The following is a 27,103-nucleotide window of genomic DNA, read 5'->3' as shown; positions in this document are numbered from 1 at the left end:
AAAACAATGTGCTTGCCTGTCTATTAAAACCCAATGCGAGAGCGGAGTCTCTGTCGAGTCCAAGTTGGTCGCTACCTCTCTCCATTAAGAAAACGCCACGCCGATATTAATCCTTGTTTTATTTCTTCGTTTGACAATAAGCTGTTTGCCTCATTTGGCCTACGTTGACAATTTTTGAGGGTTTCCTTTACTCGCCAAAGAGTAATCGTGATCCATAGTAACAGAACAACAGATGCTGCGTCCCAGAAGCTGTATAACCACTTCCGCTTGTGTGTGTTGCCGTAGTTTCTACAACCAGACAATGTGACAAATACAAGGGAGACTAGGGACGAGCTATTACTGTAAATAGGAATTTCTCTGGATTTGCACATTCTTGGGAACATTTGGGATAATGCAAGTAAACAACTGCATGAAATTTAAGTGAGTTTTGGATATTTTATAACAAAATGCTTTCATATTGTGGCTTTAAAACGGCATAATGTCAAAGAGCCATCCTCAACAGCCGGACCGTGGGCCGTATCCAAACCTTTGCTTCATTCCATAAGGACCGTACGGAAGCCGATAGGTGTCTCTGCGCTGCAACGGAAGAAAACACATGCAAACGAAAAACACCATCAAATTCACAAAGCCTCTTCATTCGTTTGGTGACACATGCCCTGTAAATACTCGCAACACAAACAAACACAAAAACGCGTTGCACATCCTCGCAAAACAAACAAATACAGTAATGCGCTGCAAATTCTCGCAGCAGAAACGCGCTGCAAATTGGCAGCAACACAACGGAAGTGTTTCCAGGGGACTCAAATAACTGGTGCACAATGGCTGGAACACGCTTCATTTCACTGTGACCATATTCGTAGGTGGAGTCCTATTATCTTTCTTGTCGATCATGATAAATGTACGCAATAATTGATTAAACAATATAATGTTTTTTCATCCTTCCACGTAAGACGACATTCTTTTTTATTATTTTAGGTTTACCTCAGAAATTAATATCAGGGCTCTAGAGTGCCACCAATTTGGTCGCAAATGCGAATCGCTTCCGGCTTTGCTACTGATCGGATGCATTTACTAGCGCTCTGTGCTTTGCGCTTCTGCTTTTATGCTTTATCTTATTTAATCACCAGCATTTCAGTACAGTGCACAGACTAAACAATTAGGCACTAAAACCAAAGACTCTGGGAAATACTTCAAAACTTTCGAATGCTCCGCAACTAGGATTTCTTTTAGGATAGTTGTCTACCAGGTTACTGCCGAAAATTTAAACTCTTTAGGATAACTCCGCTGCCCGCTCTCAAACTGGTTTGAAAATGCCTTCTGGATCAACAACCACCTGCTGCTCAAACTGCCACAAATTTCTACAAAAGATTGCAGTTCTCGAAACAAAGTTACTCACAATATTACCCTGCAAGAACACACAGCTGATACTCGCCGTGGACCCCCTCAGCATATAGACAGTGAGTTCTGTGAACCCAGCACTTCTCATCACATAATAGTGAGCTCAGACAAACCTGTACATATGCAAACAAAGGTAGCTGAGGACACAAACCGTTGGCAGAATAAGGGCGCAAGACCTAAAGGTGCTCGTAATATCAGACTGTCAAGAGTTTCACAAATTGCTGCATTAGCTTCATCTACCCCAGATATGGCTAAGACTCGACTAGACAATGTTGGTACTCTGCCACCCCCTGTACATCTTGAAAATAGATTTGAATGAATATGGTCGAATAATTCAAAATGTGGTCAGGCAAAAATCAAAAGTGGACACTGCAGTTGGCAGACGCTCTGTGTCATACAGGCAACGGCAGTCTGCTCAGAAAGCACCTGAGCCAAATACTCTGATAGTGGGGGCTCTATTATCAGAAACCTTTGTAGCAGGGCTATACTTACATACTATTTCCCTCGAGCAATGATTGCTGATGTAAGCAAGAAACTGTCCAACATAAGTCAGTAAATCAGATTGTCATTCATGTGGGGGAAAAATGATACTTGAAAAGAGTAGTCAGAGCTCCTTAAAAGGGTTTTAATGAACTCTTTGAAATGCTTGGAAAGCTAAAAGTTCGGTCATTCATCAGTGGACCTCTCCCAGCTCGGGGAGCGAATATGTTCTCTCGGCTACTCAGTCTGAACATATGGCTGCAAAAAACCCGCAACATGAGAGGACTGAACTTCATTGACAACTTTAATCTCTTTTGGAGTCAAAGACAACTTTTTACAACAGATGGCCTCCACCCAAACAAACTTGGTTCAAGAGTGCTAAAGGACAGTATCCTCTTCTCCCTCCTTCACCCATCAGCAGAGTGTGCCACTCCACTCCTGAATGGCACACATACACCTGGCCATAGTGACCCACCTCAGCAGTTGGATGGATATTTGGATAACACCACTCAGGCTGTACCCTGCCCAGTTACATCACATCAGTTGGACAATGACGAGGACTCGACACAGTAAACAGAACAGTGAAGCGATAGCAGCAGAGATCATTCAGGAATGGGATAAACCGAGATGACTGTAGAAATTACGTTTTATTTTGAAATATGAATGACATAGAAATTCACAATGCTGATGATTCCCCTCACGATAATTCTGCCATCGTTATACTGGCAGTACACCGACAGTTGCAAAAAATCGGAATTTAGCCCTTTGGTACATAAACACAATAAAAAGGCTGGATGGATGACCAAATCAGTCCCGACTGCCTAGTTTTTCCACTCCAGTCCATGCACGCTGTTATCAAGTCATAAACGTTTAAATACAGCATATATGTAACAATACGGACAATGTATATAAACACAAGCAATCATTACATTGTTTAAAGAAGAAGCCTTTATCATTTCTTAGTATAACACACATTTTAGACCGCCACTAGTCGCCATGTTAGCTCCCTGAATCTTTGTGCTGAGCAAAACGTGATTGGCTGAAGTTAGAACGTGGCCTATTGGACAACAAAAGCGGAAGGTAACCAATTGGCTCGTGTAGTTAGTGGGCGGAGTCCACCTTTTTGTGGATTGTGCGCACGATTTGACATTAGAAATGTTTCAAAATGCACAGAGAGCCATCCACAAATGCGTGCACTGATCCACAAATTCGTGCACTGATCCACAAATGCGTGCACTGATCCACAAATGCGTGCACTGATCCACAAATGCGTGCACTGATCCACAAATGTGCAGAAAGCGATCCACAAATGTGAAGGCGATCTACAAATAAATATCATTGAAATACATTTGTAAATAATTTTTATTTGCAAATCTCATTGTATTTATATGTGAATTCTATTTATTTTTGTGGAAAGTATGGAAGCAAATAAGAGACATAATGTTTGAAATTTAACAGCTTATGAATACTTGATTTTGAATTATTTTACTTTGGAAACCATGTATCTGAATTTATTTGTTTCGAATTTACCTCTATGAAATTTAAATATGAAAATTCTTGATTTCCAATTTAAAAACCTGAATTTAATGCTCACAAATTCAGATAAAAAAAAAATCAACTTACAGAATTTCAGATAAAATACATTCAGATTGATCCAATTTGATTGCTCTTATTCAGATCTCAAATTTCAAGTTAATAGTTTTCAAAGAAAACATATGTCTAATTCGACTTCTCAAATTCAGATCGAAAATTTCCAGTTAAATATTCACATGGTAACATCCGGGCTACCCAGGATAGGAAAAACAGTTGAGCCAGAGCCCGTCTGCAATTGAACCGACCCTTATCTGGGAGTCGGGGCGGGTTCCCCGTCCCCTGCTCCTCCCCCTTGGGCGGACGGACGCAGGCTCCGGCTTCTGGCATCCGGTGGCCGCACTCGGCACTTCCGCCCCCTGCTCCTCCCACCTGCTCCTCCCCCTTGGGCGGACGGACGCAGGCTCCGGCTTCTGGCATCCGGTCGCCGCACTCGGCACTTCCGCCCCCTGCTCCTCCCACCTGCTCCTCCTCCTCGGGGGACGGACGCAGGCTCCGGACTCTGGCGGACGGCGGCAACTCCCCTGCTCCCGCTTGGACGAAAGCCACTCCACCTCGACCCAGGGGCGCGGCAGCAAAGGTCGCCGATCCACCAAAGCTTTGATGGTGGCCGCACTGTTCACTTCCGTTTCCCAAGAGCCACCACGTCGGGCAGCCACTGGCGGACGCCCTTCGTCCGCGCTGCCTGAACTCTCCGGCACCGCGAGGCCCCTCGGCGGCGAGGACTCTCCGACAGCATGTCTCTCCTTCCTCCCGGGTTTTGGCACCAATGTAACAAAGATTCAATAAAAGGAAGGAAGGAGTCGGAAACCGGCAAACATTTAAACGTTTAATATAAATAAAACAGCCGGCGGCCCCTCACAGCCGACCGCTGGCGAACAAAACATAAATACAAAACACTAGAACATAAATACATATACAAACACTTCGGGCCCGGTCCTCTCTCTTCGACGGTCCAGTCGCTCGTTCCTTTTATATGCTCCCAATCTCCTACGTGATTCGAGCCCGGTGTGCGCACAGCTGGCACTAATTCACAAATACTCACCGGACTCGAACCACGGTCTCGCCCTGCCTACTCCACTACAAAAACTCTCCCACTCTATTGTCGCGAGTCCACAGGTTTCAACTAAAAGCGACTGGGACCACAACCACCAAAGTCTCTGGTTCAACCTGGCCATCTCCGGCCTCTGCCACAACGCCAGGATCACACAAACCCCCATCTGCTGGAGGCGGACTAAACAAGACTGCATTGAGCACTGGTAACTGATATGAATTGGGTCCTTGCTATGATAAAAGCAACAATCTCAAATATTTACAGAACAAGTGGGAACCCAGTGTTCCTTTAGTTTTCCCTATCTGTCCTGATAAGTGAACGAAAAACTAAGGCCCTTTCCAGTCGTATGGCAAAGCTATCTAATCTACTACCCTTAGACGTCACTCTGAGAATGACAGGGGTAAAAAACAAAAAACAGTTACTATTCAATTAGCACTTTTAAACATCTGTTCACTAAAAAACAAATCCTTTTTGGGTCAATGACCTCATCACCAGTAACAAACTGGACTTCATATTTCTAAATGAAACTTGCTTAGATGATAGTTGTAGTGCTACAGTCCTCAATGAATCTGCCCCCCCAAACTTTACTTCTATAAATGTTAGGAGAGGTGGATGAATAGCTGCTCTATTTAAAGATCTCATTGACTGCAAGCAAGTTTAACTTGGTGTGACTACCTGTCCTTTGAATACTTGAGTAATGCTTTAAAAGGTGCACCACGCATTCTGTTTACAATTATTTACAGACCTCCCAAATACTCCCCAGTCTTTGTTAATGATTTTTCAGAACTGCTTTCAGCTATTGACTGCTTTGTTATTGCTGGAGATTTAATATTCATATAGACAAGACCGTAAACAACACTGCAAATGAACTTTTAAATGTTTTAAACACTTTTGATCTGATCAAGCATGTGCACGGTCCCACACACAATCGTGGACACACTCTGGATCTGCTCATTAGCAAAGGTCTAAACATTTCATCCACTATTATTAGAGATGTGGCGCTGTCTGATCATTTCTGTATTTTCTTGGATATATCAATCAGTCCAGGCACTGAAGATAGACCCGTCTCTATAAAAAATAGATTCATAAATGAGAACACCAGTGAGCTATTTATGAATGCTATGTCTTTGTCACCCAGTATATCTGCAGACTCTATGGATGTTCTCCTCGATAGCTTTACTGCAAAAGTAAAAAATGCTATCGATGCCATTGCTCCAAGTAAGGGTCAAGGTCAAGTTCCCAGGGAAATGCTATATGATGAAAAATGCAATGAGTTTTCAACTTTTTTCCTTCAAAAGATCCGTAATATCAGAATGGAAATCAGCAAAGCTCCATGCAACAGTCAGCTCAGTCTGACTTCAGTACATCAGAAATGACTAACTGAATTTGTTGTCTGAATTTCAAACAATTGATGACAAAACCCTGGGGGAAACGGTACAGCATCTTAAGGCGTCAACTTGCAGCCTTGACACACTTCCAACATCCTTTTTCAAAAGAGTGTTTAACAGTTTGGAATCAGATCTCCTAAAAATAGTTAATACCTCACTGCTCTCAGGAACTTTCCCAGAGTCCCTAAAAATGCAGCTGTCAAACCTCTACTAAAAAAGGGGAATCTAGACAAAACCTTACTGTCTAACTACAGACCAATATCAAATATTCCTTTTATAGGCAAGATCATTGAAAAGGTTGTCTTGCATCAGCTGACCAAATTCTTGAACTCAAATGGATACCTGGACAATTATCAGTCTGGTTTCCGTCACCATCATAGCCCAGAGACAGTGCTCATAAAGATAATTAATGATATTCGATTGAATTCTGATTCAGGCAAAATATCAATTCTGGTTTTACTAGATCTCAGTGCTTAATTTGACACGGTAGGTCACACCATACTCCTACATAGGCTGGAAAACTGGGTAGGGCTTTCTGGGTTGGTACTTAAATGGTTTAGTTCATACCTTAAAGGGAGAGGTTACTATGTGAACATAGACAATCACAAATCTGACTGGACACCCATGACTTTTGGTTTTCCACAGGTCTCGATACTTGCTCCGCTCCTCTTAGTACCAAATTGCCTGATGACATGCAGATGACACTCAGATCTACCTAGCCCTCTCACCCAATGACTACAGGCCTATTGTGACTCTCTTTGCCAGTGCATTGATGAAATTAACAGCTGGATGTGTCAAAACTTCCTTCAGTTAAAAAAAAAAACTGAAGTCATTGTTTTTGGTAACAAGGATGAAACTAACAAGGTAAACACATACCTTGACTTAAGAGGTCTAAAGACACAAAGTAAGGTAAAAAATCTTGGTGTCATTTTAGAGTCTGACCTTAGTTTCAGCAGTCATGTCAAAGCAATAAGCAAATCACCCTACTGCTATCTCAGAAACACATCCAGAATCAGATATTTTGTCTCAAGCCAAGATTTAGTAGTCCATGCTTTCATCACCAGCAGGGTGGATTACTGTAAAGGACTCCTTACAGGTCTTCCCAAAAAGACCATCAGACAGCTGCAGCTCATACAGAACGCTGCTGCCAGGATTCTGACCAGAACCCAAAAATCTGAGCATATCAGATTTGAGATGCTTTTCTCTCGGCGTTCGTTCCATTAAAGCAAGCAACAGTGAGCTGACCGTCTCAAACTCACCAGAGAATGCAAATATGATGGTCTTTCCAAGAGTTTCATGCATTTAGCCATACATTGCATGTTGTTCCGCTTACCTCTTGCTCAAAAAAATTAACTAGACCATCACAATAACCATGCGAATCCACCATACTGAGCTTGGGTGACACTCTTATTCTCCAGATTTCTCATTAAGTGCTTGCTGGTTGCTCTCTGCTTGCTTAAACTCCTCAACAGCTGATGCAAGGCACACCTTCTTAGGAACACTTCGGCACGTTCAAAATCGTCATCTGATTGGCTGAATTTTACATGATTTCCAGGAGACATGCGCGTCACGTTTTTTACGGTCCATCTGGGAACAACACGAGCCATCTGATCAATGGTTGCAAAAGGAACTCATTACGATCGACTAAACGCTTAATTTGTAAAAGTGTTCTAGGTTAACTGCATAAATGTATAATCCTTGTTGCTGGTTTTCTTTGACACGCACGCGAATGTACACCAGTCTGATACTGCGGGGACATTCCAAGCCTCTAAACATGATATGGAAAAACCGAAACGTGATTGGGTTCTTTTCCTGTCATTCATATGGCCTCTTGGGCGGGCCTTGGCAAAATAAGCGGCGAAAGTTCCCAGACCTAGCTTTATCAGCCTCCCTTATGCCACATGAATTAAATACATGGATGCCAATAATTGGCAAGATTTTTTTTTTCTTAATGTGATAATCCCCCCACTTCAAATAGTTTTCCTTCAATAAAAAGTTGGAATATTGTAGATTTTAAAAGATCAAAAGGAGAAACAATGCAGATGTATTTTTATAGCCTCCTTTGCACATTTTTACCAAGGGTGCCAATAATGGTGAGCAGGACTGTATATCGTTGCAGAGATGAATGCTTTCCCTGCCAGCTTACTGTTAGTTTAACCCTTTCAGCTCGTTAACGCTTGCTCATGTAACTCTGCTGCTATATCGTTGCAGGGTGTATGCTTCTCCTGCCAGCTTGCTGTTAGTTTTACCCTTTCCGCTGCTATTTGTTGCAGGGTGTATGCTTCCCCAGCCAGCTTTACTGCTCATTTAACCCGTTCGTTTTGCTAACAACTTGCTCCTATAACTCCTTGCTGTTCGTTGCAGGCCGTATCCTTCCCCTGCCAGCCGTACTGCTGCCTTAACCCTGTGTCTGCATAATGAGGCATGTTCGAAAAAACTACAAAGTTTTGCTTTAACTCACTGTTCCTATTAAATCTTCGTACTGCACTCATTTGTTTTCCTGCCTTTGGGCCATCATATAAGATATTACTTAATGTGAATTCCTTACATCTTGTCTTTCTAAATGTTCTGCCAAAACATATGTGAGTGGTCATGTGACTTTTTCTTTGCTTCTCCCTGCTGCTCTGTGCCCAGAGAACGGACCGAGGTAGACCTTCCCAAATTGCATTTTGCTTATCTTAAACCCCTCCAGCTGGTTCAGAACGCAGCAGCACGCCTCGTCTTCCAACAGCCCAAAAGGGCTCATGTGACACCCCTTTTCATTTCTCCGCACTGGCTACCGGTTGAAGCCCGCATCAGATTCAAGTCACTAATGCTTGCCTACAGGACTACATTACATTTAGTCATTTGGCAGACTCTTTTCGCCAAAGCGACTTGCAGTGCACTTATTACAGGGACAATCCCCCTGGAGCAACATGGAGTAAAGTGTCTTGCTCAAGGACACACTGGTGGTGGCTACACCCCATCAAGATCCCTGCGTTCAGCAAACCAGCGGCGTCTTCTATTGCCTTCTCATAAGGACAGTAAATCGCTTTCCCGCTCATTCTGCTTCACAACTCCTTCCTGGTGGAACATTTTTCCTAACTCTGTCCGGTCAACCACATCTCTCACAACATTCAAAAAAGTACATAGTAGTTAAAACCCAACTCTTCTCTGAATACCTGACAGACAAAAAAAAAACACTAACCCTTTCTTTCAACAGGTAGTGGTCTAGCTTTTGTTGAAACCAGTAACTTTGTTTTGGCACCTAATGTATTATGGCTCCTGTATGACATATCGCTTGTTGCTCCCTAACTTTGTAAGTCGCTTTGGACCAAAGCGTCTGCTTAATGACTAAATGTAATGTACATGTAATCTTGTAGCCCAACATTGTAGATTTATTTTGCTCTGTTCTCTACTGCTCGTGTATTAGAGATGCGCGGATGAGCTAAAATGTCACCCGCAAACCACTGCTTCAAATAAATTATCCACCCGCCCGCAGGTATAATTTTCTCTGATATAGATATCCGCACCCGATCGTCACTTTAATTACTCTAATTCTTTGTTTTGAGCATGATGTTATCCGATTCAGTGACGTTAGAACTAATCTGCCAATCTCTGATGGTTCAATAATACGCTGATCGTACAATCCTTTCATAGGACCATTTATTTATAAAACAAAAATTTGTCTTTGGCCAGATTAACCTACATTTTCTTAATGAAATAAACACAGGCTTTACTACCTTCAGACTTTGAATATCGCCGTTTCTGTCACTGCAACACACAAACACACACGAATGACTGGATAACGGTACATTTTCTAGCACTGTTTATGTCTGCAAATGCTTAAATCCAATCCTTCGATTTAGCACACACATGTACCATATTCAAGGTCTTGTGGCTTTCATATACACACACAATGCCTCAGCGTCATTGCATATTTCTTTTAAATGAGTGCAAATTAGGGTCTGCCTGAAGAAAAATGCATTTAAAACACATTCATATTTTTAGAGAAATTTAGTTAATATTTAATATGATCTTATCCACCCATGACCCACCCGCAATTAATCAGAATGTATTTTTTTTTTACCGTCCCCACCCGACCCGCGGATCATCTGCAGTGCCTGCTGATTTAACCGCCATCCACGCATCACTATCGTGTATGCTCTGCTGTAGCTGTAAATCGTCCTTGTCCTGCATCGCTCCCACGATAATGTTCCACCTTTTCCCCCGATAACATGTCGTTACTATCATATAAAAAAATCGTATTGTCAAAATCTAATTTTACGTCAAATATTTTTCACATTTGTGGATTTATTCAGAATTTTCCAAGTCCGCATTGCAATGCATTTAAGAATCCAATCCCCCCACCCCAAGTAAAAAATATATTGTGACAGCCATAAATGAATATCACATTATCAGTTGTTGTCTTTCAGGAAAAAAGAGTGATGATCCCCTACACCCTGACTATGTGCCAAGTATATTTAGTTTCACCTCCATGGCTGATCAACATCGAGCAGTTAGGAACCTGGAAAGATATCTACGGTCTAAAGATGTATCAGAGAAAAAAATTGCTGCAACAGCTCTTCTTAATCTGGGTCAAACTCTTGAAGTGAAGGTTCAAACCGATGAAGTCCCAGTCTCTATGGTTAAGGCTGAAGTCCCAGTCTCTATTGTTAAGGCTGAAGTCCCAGTCTCTATGGTTAAGACTGAAGTCCCAGTCTCTATGGCAGAGACTGGAGTACCAGTTAAAGTATATTGTTTGACTGGAATACCAGTCACTGAAGTCTTAGTCTTTACGCCAGAGACTGAAGTCCCAGGCACTGGTGTTCAAACAGAGGAGACACAGAATGACATTGCCTCATTATATGAACAGATTAAATCTTTAAACACAGAATGTCAGGCACTGAGGGAAAAAATTTATAGTTTAGAAAATGACTTGAAACGGTGCACTCTTGACCCTTCTCAATTTGATGACAAGAAAATTAGAATTTTTACAGGACTGCCCAATTCACAGACTTTCATGTCATTGTTCAACTCTGTGTCATCAGTTCTTCCTTCTACTTCAAACCATTCCCTGAAGCCCACACAAGAGCTCCTCCTTACACTGATGAAGCAGCGCCTCAATCTGTCAGAGGGATTTTTAGGCTACCTCTTTGGTATTCATCAGTCAACAGTCTCAAGAATTTTACAGCGTTGGAAAAATGTTACAAACAATACTAAACAAAATGATGAAACAACATGTCAAAGTGAAGGACAGCCTTCAGATGATTGTGGTGACATGCTGTGCTCTTTGTAATATGTGTGTAGCTTGTGAAATCAATAAACCTGTGATATCTTCAATGTATATTAAATGAACAAAGTAGACGGTGTCCGTTTTAAAAGGAATTTTTCAACTTTGATTTTTATCAGTAATACACAATGAACAATATCAATACATGTTTCATGTTGATCATTATTTTATACTGTAATTCACTGTTTTACACATATTACTGTTATGAAAATTGCATTACAGAGCAGTTTGTAAAGGAAGATTTTAAATTAAAGTGATACCTCTTTAAAATATGGTGTACTGAGATTCCTCTCACATTTTTGACACACATTTTCACACAAAGCATTTTTTTTACATTGTGGTTAGAATACAAGCACTGTGGTAAAAACAAACTATTTTTAAAACATCAAGTCTAACTCAAAAAAAGATGGTAAATCCACAAGAACACTTTTAAGAACAGAAATGCAAATCTTTAGAAAAACGTCTTTTTGTGTATTTAAATATTAGTAATGCTCTTTTTGGACAACATTTCAATGTCCAGGGGGCACTGGTTCTTTAAATTGTAAAGGTCACCGTTTGGTCCAGCTGCCTTTAATTTCAGCAGATGAAGTATGTTTTAATTCTGTTCCCTTTACATAATTCTCCGGAATCCAGTTTTCATCTGTATCAAAGCAGTTGTACAGGAAAACACATGTAGAACAAACAAAGAATAAATCAAAGAAAAGAGAACGGTAAAGAAAACAGATAAATACAGATACAAAGATCTGATAAGATCTCTTTATTTGTAGCTATGGCAAACCCATAACTTCAATCAATGTAACAATAATAATTATTCTATTTACTCCACTTTCATGTCAACTACATCACACATGTTATCAAAAAGGCCTTATCATTGTAACTAAGTTGTGTTAGACACAAAAAGCAAACACTTATGTTTTGTCTTTAAATTAGTTTTTCATTTAAGTTAAATAAAGGGACTGAAGGATACAATCTGTTTCGGGTCATAATCCTGGCCAAGAAACATGAGAATTCATGTGATCCTGTTTGCGATTTAGAGTTTGCTAATGAAACGTTAAATCATACGTATACATTTTTTTATTAAAATAAATATTTACATATTAAAATGATAACCAGCATACGGATGTAGTTTAAACATTTTAACTTTTATTTGTAATTTAAAACATATATACATCTAAAACATCTATAAATTGAATACATCTTTTTTATGTAATGTATCAGATAACTTACAGTAGAGATCCTTTGACTCTGTATGAACTGATCTGAGTTAAGCAGTTTTTAAACACACTTCCTTCGGCAGTTAAGTAAAAGGATCTGTATTTCCCTCTAATCTGAAAGCCATTCTCAACCTGAGATACGTATTAAAGTGGTCTCAAACGTGTTGTTATGTGACAGAAGACGTATTGTTGGTGTCGCATGGTACAGGAGGTTCTCTGTCCTGGTGGAAAGAGTCACCACCTTTAAAAGTAACTCAAGGATGAGATAAAATAGGTTCTCCTGCCCATTGGGAGGTTCAGCCTAGTACGAAAAACCTCGTTTCACAATATCTCTTGTTGTGTATCATAATATTTCAGTTTGGCACATCAACACCTCGGGAGGTATACCGCGGTAAAATACTGGCCTTGAAATCATCATGTTGCTGTGTAAAGTTAGTCAAAGTCCTGGTCATTGTATTTACTTATATTTGTGCATAAAGGTTCGCAAGATCTGATAGCTGTGCATTTGCTGAAACTTAAGCAGACTAGGTTAACACAACATTATACTGTGATTGTTATTGTATATTATTACTGACTCCACCTGACTTGATCTGCTTTATTAGTGCGAAGCGTCAATTTGGAGTTCTGGTAGTGCAGAATGCCCGTTGGTACGCAAGCCAAGCAGCTGAGGTGAGAATTATCAGCATAAATGCACAGTTTTTAATTCACTAGGGTTATGTCACCAAGTTAAGTATTGTCACATAAACTTATGCTCTAGCCAATCTGGTCACATCCACAGGGCAAAACAGGTGGTTGTCCCAAAACAGCTCTCTATATAAATCTGGAGTAAAATTCAATTCCATTTCACATGACATGCAGGAGTACTGGTACTGGGCTCTGTGCCACGTACTCTTAGGTCAATACTGTCATTGACTAAAAATATAACATTTAAGTGTTACATAAATATGCCAAGTGTTTCTATTTGTGTATGTGAATGTATGTTTGTGTGTGTATTTGAGATAGTGTGGAGAGAGTAACAAGGTTATATGATCCTTGTCAGTGCTCTTTGCTATACTTTGTAGCCATTTTGTCAATGTCATGTGATGGAAACAATATCACAATATGTCCATGTGTCTGTTGTTTACAGTGGTTCTCAAACTTTTTCGTTTTAGGGCCCCCCCTTGTGTAGGGTGCATCCCTTTGTGGCCCCCAAATAAAACCGCTTAATCTTAATCTGAGAATTTTAATTAATTCAGAATAACATATTAAATGATACAGTGCTGTAACATCAGGTATTTTGGTTGGTGCAGTTATTTATTTTTCTTGCTTTGATGTATGATTACATAGGATTTATGTCAAATTTCCATATTTCATAAAATGCCATATTCAATTCTGATTTATTTGTACTGTAGCTATTTTCATATAATCCCTTACAAACCCCAGTAAATTGTCATGAAACACAGACAGAACCCAGACGCAGACAGCTTTTGGGAAAAGATGTTTAAAAAACAATAAACCGGCTATGTTTAAAAAAACAAAAAACCTGATATGTTTAAAAAAACAAAAAACCTGATATGGGGCAAGCAACAAATCAAAACAAGGTTTAAAACCAAAAACTTCCCACAAGGGGGCAAAACAAACAAAGTCCAAATTTCAAAATAATATGTACACAAAACACACAAGGCAAGACTGGTACAAGGTATTATTCTTTGAGTATACTGCACTCGAACTAGAGCGAGCAATACCGGAAAACTATAACGAACAAGCGAGGGACAGAGAACTCAAGGGCCTTTAATGTGGAAAACTAACGAAGGATGATGACACTACGCAGGTGAGGGGAATAAAACAATTAGGGTGAGATTACAGGAAACAAGGAGGCGGGGCCAAAACACGCGACAGGAGTGCACGTGGCGCAAGTTAACAACAATGGCTACCTGCTTCCATTCACACAGTCACACAACAAGTTCAAAAGACATGGTACTGTCCGGACTCTGTCCACAGAACTAGAAAACTCTTGACAAGAAGGACAGGATCAAGATCATGACAGTAAGTGAGAAGAGATAGAAGAGATAGCAAGAAAGAAGAGATTAAAACATAAGGATACCACCATCAGTAATTTATCAAAAAATATTGGAGACCCCTTAGAATCTTCTGGGGGTCCCTGAACCCCAGTTTGAAACCCACCTAGTACTGTAGATGCGTAGGTTATTTATTAATTCATTTTTAATCAAAACAAACATAACTCATGTATAAACCAGATTAGCCTGACATCAATGGTTGGAGGTTGAGAAGCTAAGAGTGTTTTATTATAATAAAAATAATGTGCTTGTGTTTGAAAAATGTACAGTTTTGATACAGGCATCTAAACAGAGTGGTGGCATGTGGTCTTTGTGTTTTCAAGGCTGTGTTGGACAAGACTGTAGTTGGCAGTGAAACAAATACCACTGAGCAGGTCAATACGAAGATCCTCAATGTGCTAATTAAATATACAATTCTCACATTAGTAATACTTTGGTCATTAATAATAATACTTTATATAGTTTTATATTATTTATTTAAATGAATTAAAATTGCTGTTTCATGTCTATCCTTCAATCACCTAACAAATCAAGGTTGATATAGAAAGTAATAAGTAATTAAATAATTTTTAGAGGGAGTAATTTGTACAGTAATCTAACTAGTAACCAGTAATACATTTTTTTCCATAGTAACTTGCCCAACACTGCTTATATATATATAAAAAACTTTGTTTCATTAAAATCCATAAGCTCAATCATTGTGTTTTGTGTTCTAACCCTTTATCTACTTTACAATGTGGGAATGTGTGTTTCCAGGAAGTGAATGACCCCATGAAGAATGATACTCTAGTCTAGAGAAAGTTGAGGACCTCACCATGGAAGGCCTGAAGGAGATGGGAGCTTTTGGTTTGCAAGTGCCAACAGAACTGGATGGTGTGGGACTCACCAACACACAGGTGAGACGTACAAATGGTACCAGGTCAACAATAAAAAGGATAAACAAATCAACTGGAGAGAATGGAAACCAAGGTGAAAAGAATGATCCAAGGCATAAGAACCTTGTGAAACATTCTTGACACCTTGATAAATTCTAATATTATGACATCCATTCTCAAGCATAAACCTTAGATTAGAGACATTGTCAAAGGGGCAAGAATTCAGATAGAGCGCTGATGTACTTGTTCGTTCAGTTTACAGTATGCCTGGCTGGTAGAGATTTTGGGGATGCACAATCTAGGTGTGGGCATCACTTTGGGTTTGGTTTCAAGGGCATTTTGCTGTTTGGTAACTCCCTGCAAAAAAATAAGTACCTTCCAAAGTTGGCTCCTGGTGAGGAAGCTTCAATATGTTTGATACCCTAAAAATATGGGATTTCTCTGTAATCATAACAGCTGGCTGCTGTATTTAGAAAAAAGCTTTGACTGTCCTGCATGTTCTTGATAGGAGAGAATATTGCTGCCTTCTGTCTCCCTGAACCAGGGAGTGGATCAGATGCGGACCCCATTAAAACACTGCAGTCCGCTCCCCTTCGGCCAATACTTCACCCTCAATGGAAGCAAGATCTGGATCAGGTGTGGGTTCTCACAAGTGAAAGCACACATAACATTACCTACACCATGGGTCTTCAACCAGGGGTGGAAGTGCAAGGGATGTCTTGGTTACGTATGTAACCTCAGTTCCCTGATGGAGGGAACGAGACGTTGTGTCGAGAACGACAGATGGGGTTCGCCCTTGAGAACCAATCAACTCTGACTACTATAGAAAAGGCCAATGAAATTTTTGCGAATGAAATTTGCATGCCGTGCTCCGCCCCCGGATATCCGGTATAAAAGGAAGCCTGCGTGCATCATTCACTTATCTTTTGTTCTGAAGAGCCTGAGAGCCTCTCACGACTGCAGCAGAATACGATACGTGTTTGTGGCATAAGGGACACAACGTCTCATTCCCTCCATCAGGGAACTGAGGTTACATACGTAACCAAGACGTTCCCTTTCTGTCAGTCTCTCGACGTTGTGTCGAGAACGACAGATGGGGTTGCCTATGGAAAACGGCCACAACGCTGTATCGCGTCACAATCTCTAGCGAAGCGACGGTAACAAGCCTGGGCGTGTCAGCTCGATGCTTTCGCGAAACTGTAACCTTCCAGTATGGTGGTCGGGGGGTTCCAGAGCTTTCTTGGAGAAAGATGGGTACAGCCCTGACCGGTAACCTTTCACAGACGGCTCTTAGCTCTCTACTGGCGAGAGGCCGTCCGGCTCGGGTTTACACCGGGTGAGCGCTTCTCTTAATCAGAGAAGCGCTGCAGAGGCCACCTCCTACCCGTGGGGAGGAATATGGTGGATAAGGTATGGTCTCGTCCTTGGAGGAGAACGCATGGAACGTGCGGACTGGGTAGTTAACCGCGGGGTGGAGGTCCACCCGGGGAAGTTCATGGGTTACCAGGAGTGGGAACCATTCTCATGAGGATACATCAGACGGAACAGCCCACGGAGGGGGTGTTACAGACGTCCGGTAGCACTAGGTCCGGTTAGAGCTATCTGTGATAGCTCACATGGTATCCCGGCCTAAGGGGGAAGGCTGCTCTGCCCAGCCATCCGCCAGGGTGTGCTCGTTTAGTGATGGATGGAATACCTGTTCTTAACCAGTGTTTGGGTAAGAAGGGAGGTTGGTGAGATACCTATTCTTAGCCATATGTTTGGGTAAGAAGAGAGGTAGATAGCACACTGACCCAACCTGTTAGAGGGTGGAAAGGTGCTTTCGCAGGCATACGCCCCCCCGGATGCCAGTCCTACATGTCGCCACGCAGGACGTGGGCTGACACCGGGTTTACGTGAAGGTTGTTAACCCTTGCGAAGGTGTTTGGGCGTAGCCCAACCCGCAGCTCTACAGATGTCTGCTAGAGAGGCGCTTCTGCCAGTGCCCAGGAGGTGGCTAAAACTCTGTGTGGAGTGAGCCCTCACTGCCAATAGGCATGGGAGATTCTGAGATCGGAATGCCGTCGTAACGGCGTCCACGACCCAGTGCGCCAGCCTCTGTTTGGAGACAGCCTTCCCCTTCTGCTGTCCTCCAACAGACACGGAGCTGGTCAGAGCTTCAGAGATCTGCGTGCGGTCCAGCACGTACTGGACACAACACTGATCGGGTTGGGTCTTCCTCCCCTATGGGGAGCTCCTGCAAGTTCACCACTTGGCCCCGGAGGGAGTAGTGGGAACTTCTTGGGCACGCATCCGGGCCTGGGTCTCAAGATAACGTGAGAGTTTCCAGGGCCGAATTTAAGGCAATCCGGGGACACGGAGGATGCTCGGTGGTCCCCTACCCTCTTGAAGGTAGTGAGCGCCGTCAGGAGGGCCGTCTTACTCTGTGAGGAAGATCAGAACCTCCGAGGGGCTCTTGGGGGGCACTGAGGCTCCCCTGGACCACTTAGGGTCCCAAGAGGGTATGGAGCGGAGATGAGGCGGATTCCGCCCTCTCGCGCCCCTTAGGAACCTGGCGACCAAGTTGTGTTGCCCTAGAAACTTTCCACCGACTGAGTCGTGATGAGTGGCAATAGCGACTACATACACATTCAGTGTGGAGGGGAGATGTTAGTCTCCAGTCTCGTAAGAAGGAAAACACAATCCTGATCGAGCACCTCAGTGGGTCTTTCTCATTGAGAGAGACACCAGGACGAGAAGAGGCGCCGTCTAGAGGCGTGTGACCGCCTAGTAGATGGGGCCCTAGCCTGGGTGATGGTCCCTGCCATAGAGGGGGAGTAGCCATCTCAGGATCTTCTCGTCCCGTCTAGAGACCAGACATGGGTGATCCAGAGGTCTGATCTGGGATTCCAGAACGTGTCCCTCCCCTGATAGAGCAGGTCCTCTGCCAGGGGAATGGTTCAGGGGGAGTCGCTGTCCAGAGCATCAGCTCTGAAGCCAAGTGCGGTTAGACCGGTGTGGTGTAACCAATAACACTTGGTGCTCCTGCTCCCTGACCTTGCACAGCGTCTGTGCAAGGAGGCTCCTGGGGGGGGAAGGTGTGCTTCCGCCCATCCCGCCGTCAGCTGTGCGCCAGGATATCCGTGCCGAGGGCAGGGAATACCAAGCGGGCAAATGGTGTTGTTACGGGAGGCGAACAGGTTTACCTGGGCCTAGCCGAACAGCCTCCAAATGAGCTGGACTGCGCGGGGGTGGAGTCGCCACTCTCCACGAGGCATAAACTGGCGAGAAAGCACGTCGGCTGTCTAGTTCAGTTTGCCCGGGGTGTGTGTGGCCCGCAGGGAGCGGGTCACCTGTTGACTCCACCGGAGGAGGCGTCGAGCAAGTTGTGTTAGCTGCTGTGAGCGAACGCCACCCTGACGATCTGTGTACGCTACAGCTGTAGTGCTGTCCTCGGACCAGCACGTGCTTGTCTCGCACGAGAGGCCGTAGCCTGCTCAGTGCAAGTAGCACAGCCCACAACTCTTGGCAATTGATATGCCAGCACAGACGGGGGTTCGTCCAACGCCCTGCCTGCGTGCCCGTTACACACTGCACCGCACCCCTGCAGGGAGACGTCAGTCGTCACCACGACCTGTCTCATGACCTGCCGAGAGGTACCTGAGTCCGTCGAGAAAGTCATGGAAGACTAGGGGTTATGGTGCGTCGGAAGCAGGGCGTCATCACCATGCGCCTGCTGCCGGTGTGCCACGCTCTCCTCCTAGTTTAGTACCCGCTCGCCTTCCTCCCCTCAGGGAGAAAGGGCGGTTTCCACGATCTTCGTGAAGACCATGGAGACAGGGACAGACCGAAAGGGAGGACTCTGTACTGATATGCCCGCCTCTCGCACGCGAACCGTGGGAACGGCCGGTGTCGAGGAGGATCGAGACATGAAAGTAAGCGTCCTTCAGGTCGATTGCCACGAACAAATCCTGACACCTGATAGATGTCAGGACGCCCTCTGTGTGAGCACCCTGAACGGCAGCTTGTGAAGGTGCTCTGTTCAGGGTACGCAGACCTCTGGGGGCAACCCGCCGTCTTGGGAACGGTGAAGTGCGGGTCGTGACCCACTGAACATCTTGGTTTTGAGGGACGAACTCGATGCCTGTTTTGCCAGAAGGGTGGTGACCTCTACCCGAAGTACGGAGGCGTCCCTGCCTCTGACAGAGGGAGAGATGATGCCCCAAAGCTTGGGAGAGTCTCTGGCAAACTGGATCGAGTAACCAAGACGGACCGCCCTCATTAGCCAGCGAGACAGTGTGGACAGCTCTCGAGCTCCCAGGGACTGGAGGTTTCCCCCTCGACCTCTGCTTCCGGGGTGCCGCCTGTGGGGGCACAGGAACCGGAGCCGATATCGAAGGGGTCCTGGGTTGCAGGGAAGCAGACGTCACGTGAGATCTCGGAGGCCTGTAGGCGGCCGAGTCGCGGCGTGAAATTTTTTTGACTAATTGCCCCTGTCTGCTTCACCGTCAAAAACTGCTGAGCGCAGTCCTCGACGGTGTTACCAACAACCCACCCTGTGAGATGAGTGCATCAAGAAAGCGGACTTCCTTCGAGTCACTCTTCTGCACAAGGTACAGCCGGGGGTGTCTCTCCTGGACCACTACCGTGGACATCGTCCGACCCAGGGCCCGCGCCGCCACCTTAGTCGCCCGTAGAGCGCTGTCAGTGGTGGCACGGAGATCCTACATTATACCCGGGTCGGCCTTACAGGCGCCCATTCCACCCGGGGGATCTCGACGTAGCCTTTGGCTGCCCCACCAACGAGGGAAGTAAGGGAGCCGGAGCTGGTTTAACTGGAACGGTCTGTGAGTGGAGCGTTGCAAGTTTTACACAGCTCCTCATGCACCTCCGGGAAAAACATGGCACCCGGGGTGGGCGCGGTTTGCACCGCGCTCCGTCCTCGGGAACCACGCATCCCCGCGTTAGCATGAATGACATCACTTCTGCTTCCTCCTGAACTCGACTGCTGGGGGCGAGCTCGGATTCTGCAGAGTAGGATGCCGGTCTCCCTCCGATGCTGCGAGCGACATCTCATCTACGTCACACATCGTTTCCGAGTGTGTGCGTGAGGATCCGGACGGTATGCCACCGCCGGTTGGGGAACGTTTAGAAGAGCAAATCGGGGTGCGATCGTCCCGTGAGCACTTGGCTGGCGGGTTTACGTTCGCAGAGTTCCCCATATCACTAACGCTGCTACGTGGGTGGTCATCAGGGCCGTAGCCACAGATGTCACAGCCCAGGTAGCAGACGAAATGGTAGCTGGTTCCCGTAGGAAGACAGCCACCCGTGACCGCAACTTCAGAATGACAATCTGCCCTCAGTGCTGGACGCCCAGACACCTAACGCAGCAATCGTGTCCATCCCCCTCCTCGATGAGGGTGCCGCACCCAAGAGAACAGCGGTACATGCCGCGCTGGAGATTGCTCAGTCAGTCCTGAAAAGGACTTTTTAGAAAAAATCTCTAACACCTCCGGAACCCCCGAGACGCCCAGGGGAAGGTCGCTGCAGGTAGGGACGATCCGCTGCAACACGTCGTAGATCCGGCAATGTAGAAGAAGATGAATTCATTGAATTCGTTCTGTTCGTAGTCATGAGCGAAGGCTCTGAAGAATAAAAGGTAAGTGAATGATGCACGCCGGCTTCCTTTTATACCGGATATCCGGGGGCGGAGCCCGGCATGCAAATTTCATTCGCCAAATTTCATTGGCCTTTTCTATAGTAGTCAGAGTTGATTGGTTCTCAATGGCGAACCCCATCTGTCGTTCTCGACACAACGTCGAGAGACCGACAGAAAGGGAACCGCTAATTACGGTTTACTCAAAAGCAACTTTTTGTTAAAAATGTAAAGCATGGGTACAGGAATATTACAACCAATGTTCTCTTTACGCTGCGCACGTGCGCGGCTGCACGGACTCATTGAAGCTCCCGGGCATTGCAATTTTAACCTGCGCGTGGACAAAACATCCATTCAGGCAGCAGAAGCAAGCAATTGAAGAAACGTTACCTTGCATCATAAAAACCGGTAGGGTTAGAATCAGTGCATTGTCTGTCTCCCTCCCAATAATTTCAAAGTATGAATAAAAGGAGTTGTTTGCCAGTAAAGTGCATGCTCATATATTTCTGAACCTCAAATTTGTTAAGGCTGTAAAGCGCTTATTTGACAAGCAAATGACACCACACTGCTTCTGCGTTCTAACACTGATAAGTTGCCCCAAAAATAATGTGGAGTTGCTCTCCTTAGTCTGATGTGATGCTCTGATGAAAAAAAAGTAGCGACAATACTGATCCGCAAGAAAGACCACGGAGCTCAGAATTATAAAATAGCGGTGTGTTCTGCAACACACTGTCACAGTTGTTTTGTGTTTTGGTTGTTTTTTTCCTTCCGTGGCTGATTTCATTATTAGTTAATTAGTCCCTCACCTGTTTCAGTTTCCCTTGATTACGATTTCCCTTGTATTTAAGCCCTGTGTTTTACCATTACAATTACAATTACAATAATCAAGCAATCTATATTAACAAGAAAAATAATACACAGAAAAGTATGTAAGTGCAACAATAACATGCATAATAGTGCTAATGTAATGTCTTAACATAATATTGCTGTGACAATAGGGTTGTTTCTGTTTAAGTACCTGTTTACACATTATAAGGGGGTCCCTGCTCAATGCATCTGTCATCTAAGTGGTCCTTGGCCTGAAAAACGATGAAGACCACTGACCTACACAAACAACATTATACACATCCTATCCTGGCCACCAGGGGGCATCGCTACTTTATGTAATACAGGCTGATCTATGTCTACCTACACAGGCTCACTCAAAATATGCTGTTATCTTACTGTTAAGTGCTTCGATATTACATCATAACATACATCAACAATTCAACAGGCACCCATTACTCTTTCTGTCACTTTTTTCTTAAAAACCTGCTGTGTTCAAGAAGTATGCAACACATGGTAGCATAATCACCATATACAATACAGAATTATAAAAACTGTCCCAAAATCAAAAACTGTGCTCCCATGTACCCTTGTGGACTCGTGCCTAGTGCCCTATAGGTTTGTACATCCTGACGTCACCAAATGGGCACTCAGAGGAGGTCCACAAGACTGGAGTGTGCCATAATGGACAGGTCCTTACTCTTACTCCTCCCTCCTCTCTCCCCTCTTCATCTTCCTCTCACTCTTTCCTCTTCCTTAACACTCACTCCTCTAAAACACTCGAAATTTCGCCCTAGGTGTTGTACAAACAAAGAATGTAATCCTGAAGGAGATTTATAGTGCTGAAGCTCTCACAGGAGATTGACAAGTGCTGGCTCAAGTACACCTTCTGTAAGAGCCTACGGACAGACGGACCCACGCACTTACCTTCTGCAAGCCTGTGGACATTACGTGCCCTCATCCTGTGACAGCCTGTGGACCTCACATGCCATCCTCTTGTGAGAGGCTGTGGACTTTAAGTGCCATCTTAGTGCAAGAATGTTTGTACCTGATTGATCATCTCAGCTCAGACAATCTCAATCAAAAACCAAGAGGAAAGAACGCTTTCCATTTTTATTACTTATTCTAACTTTTTGGTTTGTTTTGACTTTCTTCCTGTAAAGCTGCTTCTCTTGGGTGTTTTCCTTAATGGAATCTGATACATAAACCTTATTCCAGCGCATACAAATATACATAACAGTATTTACAAAGTCCTAAATCACAAAGAGAATAATATGATTTAAACAAATTAAATAATCTAGCGATGCCCCTGCATAGGAACATGCATAATGTTTTTATGTGTTTGCATTAATATGTGTTCCCTATTGGTGTACTGGAACATACGTTAAATGAATAAATACAATGTATGTTCCTATGTACATAAACTAATATAAAGACTTTCAAACAGTGTGCTCCGTCTGTGCATCTCATAAATGCATACTGTATGAGTAACTCTACACTCTTAAAATACTTTCTCAATAGTAATATGACTAAGCGTGATCATTTCAAGTTTTACAATCATTATTGATGATGCTATATTTTGGTGAACAACTCATACACTTACATTGTAGGGTGTCTGCGACATATCCTGGAAACAGAATAGAAGATGTTAAAGGACCCAGTCTTGGCCTGTTTTCGAGGCTTTGATTATGTTTTTTTGGGTGTTTAACAATGGGTGTACATGCTTCTAATTAAAAAAACACTTTATATTTCACGTATTTCAGTTGTATTGTTCATCGCTGTCCCATTTCTACAAAATGACTGGATTTCTTTCAGTCTATATACGTAAAGTACCTCCTTCCGAAATGCTCTCATTGGTAAAGCTGAGCAGGTCTTTCGTGATTGGCATTCGCTTCTCAGGCTGTTGTGATTGGTCGGTGCCCCTCTAACGTGTATTCATAAACTGGCTTTTCACGAGTTCACCTACACAGATAACAGTGATATAGATAGGGATAATGATAAAGCTTGGTTATGCGTATTTGGCGTGCTGTCCGGGAAGCAGGCTCCGAGCTCGCCAGATCTATCCGAGCCCGAAACACTCTACCTTAGTACGGGTGAGTGCGCCGAGCTCGGAACCGGTCTGAGCCCAGAGCACACCCCCCGGGTTCCTGCAGGATAATGAGCTTGGCAGAGGAGCCGGGGTGGGGGAGGGGTGCTTAATCTTAGGAGAACGAGCAGGTAAGATGGTTTCCCTATTTATTAGCTAGCTCGCTAGGCTGATTGTGTATACGTTGTGATTGCTGATTACACACCAGCTGGCTGGTTATATGCTCCGGCTCCTCCCGAACTTTGTTAATTAAACATCATTTCACGAGTTCACCTACACAGATAACAGTGATATAGATAGGGATAATGATAAAGCTTGGTTATGCGTATTTGGCGTGCTGTCCGGGAAGCAGGCTCCGAGCTCGCCAGATCTATCCGAGCCCGAAACACTCTACCTTAGTACGGGTGAGTGCGCCGAGCTCGGAACCGGTCTGAGCCCAGAGCACACCCCCATAAAGCGAGAAAGTGGGACAGCCGCCGGAGTACGTATACCCCCCAACATGATGCCAAGCGCTGCGGAGGCGTGGCCTGTGTTAAGGTAGAGACGAGAGGATGAGGGCTCCTTGGGAGATGTTGTTCGTTATGGGACGAGAAAGGGGTAGGGGTTCCCCCGAGAATGGTTCAGACTGAGAAGATAAAAGAAGGTGGGTGCCCAATGCAGTGATGAGAAGTATGAATCTAGGAGGTGCTGGCAGTAGTGCTTGGAGAGATTGTAATATTAGGGTTTTCGGGAACTATCCAAATGAACGCTGCTTCATTGCTTCATGCCCCTGTTGTTAAGACTGATACTGGAAAGAGGCAACTGAAGGCGGGGGCCGGCTGTAGCAGAGCGCCTGATGGAGGCTCCTGCTGTGGTGATTGCTGCTGTGATGCTTGCTTCGTGGAAAGTTGTAGATGGCCGAAGGCGAGGCAGAAGCACTGGCCTCTGCGGAGGCGAATGCTGCGGCGACGCCGGCTTCGATGCCTCAGATGGAAGCTCTGGCCTCTGAGGGACGATCGCTGTGGTGACGATGGCTTTGACGTCTTCGATGGAAGCACTGGCCTCTGCGGAGGCGATCGCTGCGGCGACGCTGGCTTCTGCACATAAGATGGAAGCACTGGCCTCTGCGGAGGCGATCGCTGCGGCGACGCTGGCTTCTGCACTTAAAATGGAAGCACTGGCCTCTGCGGAGGCGATCGCTGTGGCGACGCTGGCTTCTGCACATAAGATGGAAGCACTGGCCTCTGCGGAGGCGATCGCTGCGGCGACGCTGGCTTCTGCGCATTAGATGGAAGCACTGGCCTCTGCGGAGGCGATCGCTGCGGCGACGCTGGCTTCTGCACATAAGATGGAAGCACTGGCCTCTGCGGAGGCGATCGCAGCGGCGACGCTGGCTTCTGCACATTGGATGGAAGCTCTGGCCTCTGCGGAGGCGATCGCTGCGGCGACGCTGGCTTCTGCGCATTAGATGGAAGCACTGGCCTCTGCGGAGGCGATCGCAGCGGCGACGCTGGCTTCTGGGCATTGGATGGAAGCTCTGGCCTCTGCGGAGGCGATCGCTGCGGCGACGCTGGCTTCTGCGCATTAGATGGAAGCACTGGCCTCTGCGGAGGCGATCGCAGCGGCGACGCTGGCTTCTGCGCATTGGATGGAAGCTCTGGCCTCTGCGGAGGCGATCGCTGCGGCGACGCTGGCTTCTGCGCATTAGATGGAAGCACTGGCCTCTGCGGAGGCGATCGCGGCGGCGACGCTGGCTTCTGCGCATTAGATGGAAGCTCTGGCCTCTGCGGAGGCGGTCACTGCGGTGATGCTGGCTTCTGAGCCTTAGATGGAAGCACAGGCCTCTGCGGAGGCGATCGCTGCTGCGACGCTGGCTTTGGCACTGTGATGGAACTACTGACCTCTGTGGAGGTGGTCACTGCTGCGACGCTGGCTTCAGCCCTTGTGACGGAAGCATAGGCTTCTGTGGATGATTCTTAGTTGCCGCACTTGGCTCCATGCTTGAAATGGGAAAGCTGGCCTTGGCTGAGGCTGTTGCTGTGGCAACGCTGGCTTCTTTGCTTGAAACGTAGTGTTGGTCTCTGCCAGGGTAGTCGCTGCTGCGATGTTGACTCCTGCTGTTAAAACTGCTGCTGCAGAGCCTGAGACTTGAGCACTGGCCCCTGAGCCGGCTGAATCGGCGGTGAGATCTCCTGTAAGTGAGATTTCGGCTGGCATGGAGGATGTTCGAACTCATGCGTGTGAAGTATGAATTCTCTAGATGATCTTGGAAATGAGGGTTCGATGAGCTTCCCTGATGATAGAGCGATCGGACCTGATGTAGCTCTTAAAAGCTTCCGATGTCCAGCGCCCTAGTGCTTGGATTTGAGAGTGCGAGAGGCCTTTTTGGGCTGCTGTGGTTGCTGCGCCTATGCGGAAGGAGTGGCCGGAAAAGTGGTCTGCAGGGATACCGGATAGGAGCAGGACAGCTTTGAGGTGCTTTTGGAACCAAAAGCGTGTAGCTGGGCGGTTAGACTCGTCGACGAATAGAGGATCCGATGTGGTTGTGGTCTGGGATTTCCTGAAGTGGAGGTAGGCTAGGAGGGTCTGATAAGGTTGAATTGGTGAGTGGAGATTGAATATGTAAATGAAATGTCCTCTCCTGGTTTGGTCCGTCTTGCTCTGTTTAATGGAAAATGACATAGTCTCTGAATCGACTACTGACAGGTCGGATACCGTTGGATGGGTTAGGGGGTTGAAAATGGATGTTGTGGAAATTTCTGAACATCTTAGAAATCCAAAGAATGCTAGTATAAACATGGTGTCGAGTGTGCGATCGACGTGTTTGGAGTGGTATCCTTTACGAAGGGTGGAAATGCATCTGGTCAATATATCCAGGGTTATGGGTTGCCTTGCATCCTGGCGAGCAGGCTGGGTACGTTGAATGCCCTTGATAAGCATAGATGTTTGGGAGCTGGCTATGGCTGCGGAAGGAGAATTGAATATGAGTTTGTGGAAGAACTGGACTCCACTCATGTAGCCTTTAATTGAGCTGGCCTGGAGGTTTTTTGAAGAGTTTAGGAAGGAGATGAAGGAGGTGATGGTGATGACAGAAAAATCGGGAAAGGGAATGTTGAATGCCAGGTGAAAAGACTTGAAGCTTTTCCATGCAGTTAGATAAGATTGGAGGGTCCTGAGGGAGACGGCTTGGATGATGGAGTTTAGAGAGGCATCGATGAGGGTTTTTAGGGGGTGGTTAACTGGAATATCA

The 27,103-nt window shown here is 45.1% G+C and overlaps 1 protein-coding gene across 1 annotated transcript in view; it reads left to right on the top strand.

Moving 5' to 3' along the window:
- Window positions 1-10,387: 10,387 nt before the first annotated feature.
- Window positions 10,388-27,103, top strand: part of acadvl (acyl-CoA dehydrogenase very long chain) — a 36,360-nt gene continuing 19,644 nt past the window's right edge. The window contains 7 exon segments of the mRNA XM_056742909.1: window positions 10,388-10,630; window positions 15,210-15,239; window positions 15,242-15,349; window positions 15,591-15,648; window positions 15,651-15,722; window positions 15,837-15,915; window positions 15,917-15,964. Coding sequence (XP_056598887.1) covers window positions 10,388-10,630; window positions 15,210-15,239; window positions 15,242-15,349; window positions 15,591-15,648; window positions 15,651-15,722; window positions 15,837-15,915; window positions 15,917-15,964 — 638 coding nt within the window.

The sequence above is a fragment of the Triplophysa dalaica genome, chromosome 1 (assembly GCF_015846415.1).
Source record: "Triplophysa dalaica isolate WHDGS20190420 chromosome 1, ASM1584641v1, whole genome shotgun sequence".
Classification (NCBI taxonomy): domain Eukaryota; kingdom Metazoa; phylum Chordata; class Actinopteri; order Cypriniformes; family Nemacheilidae; genus Triplophysa; species Triplophysa dalaica.
The sequence above is the reverse complement of the archived record's forward strand: the minus strand, read 5'-3'. Positions and strand labels throughout refer to the sequence as shown.